General features: G+C 65.1%; 1 protein-coding gene across 1 annotated transcript in view; it reads right to left on the bottom strand.

The window, feature by feature from the left end:
• ETH_00021965 (uncharacterized protein) overlaps positions 1–606 on the bottom strand; it is a gene marked incomplete at both ends in the record, with an annotated part of 4385 nt that extends 3779 nt beyond the window's left edge. Inside the window, one exon of the mRNA XM_013378698.1 lies at positions 10–606. Coding sequence (XP_013234152.1) covers positions 10–606 — 597 coding nt within the window. The remainder of the gene's footprint in view (positions 1–9) is intronic.
• Positions 607–2286: the final 1680 nt, after the last annotated feature.

Here is a 2286-nt window from a genome sequence, read left to right as displayed (position 1 = left end):
GTGCTTCACGCACAGCGGCGCAGCAGCAGCAGCAGCAGCAGCAGCAGCAGCAGCAGCGGCGGCGGCGGCGCAGCCAGGCTGCTGCGGCACGCAGCGGTACACGAAGCTCTGCGACCCCGACCCGATCAGCTCCCCCAGCGTGTACACGCACGGCGGCGACCCCAGCTCCAGCCGCTGCCAGCTGCTGCTGCTGCTGCTGCTGCTGCTGCTGCTGCAGAGCGGGGGCGCGCCCGGAGAAGCCAGCGGCGCCTCTTCCAGCTCGTCTGCTGTTGAAGCATCTGAGGAGTGGCAGGGGGAGTAGACGCACACCGAGCAGCAGCCCTTTGCTGCGCCCACGGGCCCCAGCTGCAGCCCCTGCTGCTGCTGCTGCTGCTGCTGCAGCTGCGCGTACGCCGGCGCCCCCTGCCGCTGCTGCTGCCCCTCGACGGAACGCGGGGGGCTTCGCCGCTTCGGGATCGGCAGCGTAAGCCGCCTGGAGGGCGCAGCAGCAGCAGCGGCGCTTGCTGCCGCCGCCGCTGCTGCTGCTGCTGCTGCTGCTGCTGCTGCGGGAGCGCCCCCAGGCTCTGCAGCAGCCTCGCCCGTGGGAGCCGAAATGTATATATTCATTTCAAATGCTAAAACGAAATAGAACAAGACAGAAGGGCCTCGAGCATCTTGAGGCCTCGGGGGGTCCTGAGCGCGTCAGGGGCATTACAGTCCTACGCTGCAGCTTTGTGCACACGAAAGACGCAAAGCTGCTGCTGCTGCTGCTGCTGCTGCTGCTGCTGCGGCCGCTGCTGCGACGGAAAGACAGACACACGCCCCCGCCAAGCCTGCCGGGCGGCGGGAGCCGGGAGTCGCTACAGCGGCAGCCCAGCGGCTGGAAACGGCGCAGCAGCAGCTGCAGCAGCAGCAGCAGCAGCAGAGAAGGTACTAGGGGCAGGCCAACGCGCACAAGTTCTTTCTTCTCAAGAAACCAAACAAATGCGCCGGAGGAGGCGCGGCGGGGAAGGGCGCGGGCAGGACCAGGTGGGGGGAGAGCTGCTGCTGCAGCAGCTGCTGCGCGTGCAGCAGCTGCGCCTGCAGCAGCTTCTGCAGCCGCAGCAGCTTCTGCAGCCGCAGCAGCTTCCGCTGCTGCAGCGGCCTCTGCTGCTGCACGAGCCCCAGCAGCAGCCAGTTGGTCGCCGTTGATTCTAGCCTGACGCGCCGGGCTTTGTCAGGCTGTCGAGGGAGCCCCGCAGGAGAGCTGCAGCTGCTGGGGCTGCTGCTGCAGCGGGCGGGGCTTCGGCTGCTGCTGCAGCAACAGCGGCAGCAGCAGCAGCAGCGTGTTCAAACGGCTGAGGCGCGGGGGCCCCAGGCGACTTTGGGGGCTTTAGGGGGACGGTGAGAAGGGCCCTGTGGTCTGTGTCGTTTAGAAAACGCATTCAAGTTCGCGGGGCAAGGGCAGCAGCAGCAGCAGCTGCTGCTGCAGCAGAAGCAGCAGTGAAAGGCAGGGGCCGCCCCACTGCTGCGCAAACCAAGGAGCCATCCGCTGCGGCTCCTTGAGGCTGGCGCCCCTCTTTCAAGTTTTAGCAGCAGCAGCTGCAGCAGCAGCTGCAGCAGCTGCTGCGAGGGCCGCAGCAGGAGAAGGTGACCCGGCGGCGGCGCAGCGCGCAGCGCGCAGCAGCACCCAGGGCTCCTCGGGGGGCCGTCGAGCCTGGAAAAGCGCAAATTGGCGTTTTTAAAGAAAACAAAAAGAGAAAAAGAGAAAAATTAAGGAAAGGCAGGGAGAAAAGGCTCAGATCGAGCGGCGAGGAGGGGTGCACGGCCGCCCCGGGCGAACCAGGAGGTGCTGCAGGTGTGGGGGGGCAGAAGCGCCCCCACGAAGCCCATAGGCAAACAAGAAGCTGCGAAATAGCTTAGAAATGGCCTCTGGGTGGCAAAGAAGCTGCAGCGGCGGCGGTGAGCTGCTGCTGACGCTGCGCGGCGCCTGCAGCAGCGGACGGCGGCAGCGGCTCTGCCGGGCGCAGCAACTGCTGCTGCTCTCCTCTTTCGTTGCCTTCCGCGTTCATATAACCCTGAAAATGGACTTTCCAGGCGCTCAGAAGAAGCTTTGAAGGAACACTGGCTGCAGATGAGGGGCCTGCGGTGAGCCGGGAGAGGGGCCAGGGTGCGGCGGCAGCATCAGTCTTTCTGCTTCTGCTGCAAACACCTACGCGGGGCGCCGTTCGATGCCAACGAGAAATAAGCTTTTCTATTCTTTTGTCCCGAAATTACAAGAGAAATAAACCCTAAAAAGGCGAATTCAGCCGGCGAAAGACACCGCAG

This window comes from Eimeria tenella, genomic scaffold (genome assembly GCF_000499545.2).
Source record: "Eimeria tenella Houghton genomic scaffold, Eth_scaff95, whole genome shotgun sequence".
In the NCBI taxonomy this organism is placed as follows: domain Eukaryota; phylum Apicomplexa; class Conoidasida; order Eucoccidiorida; family Eimeriidae; genus Eimeria; species Eimeria tenella.
Note: the sequence above shows the minus strand (reverse complement) of the source record. Positions and strands in the feature narration are given on the sequence as shown.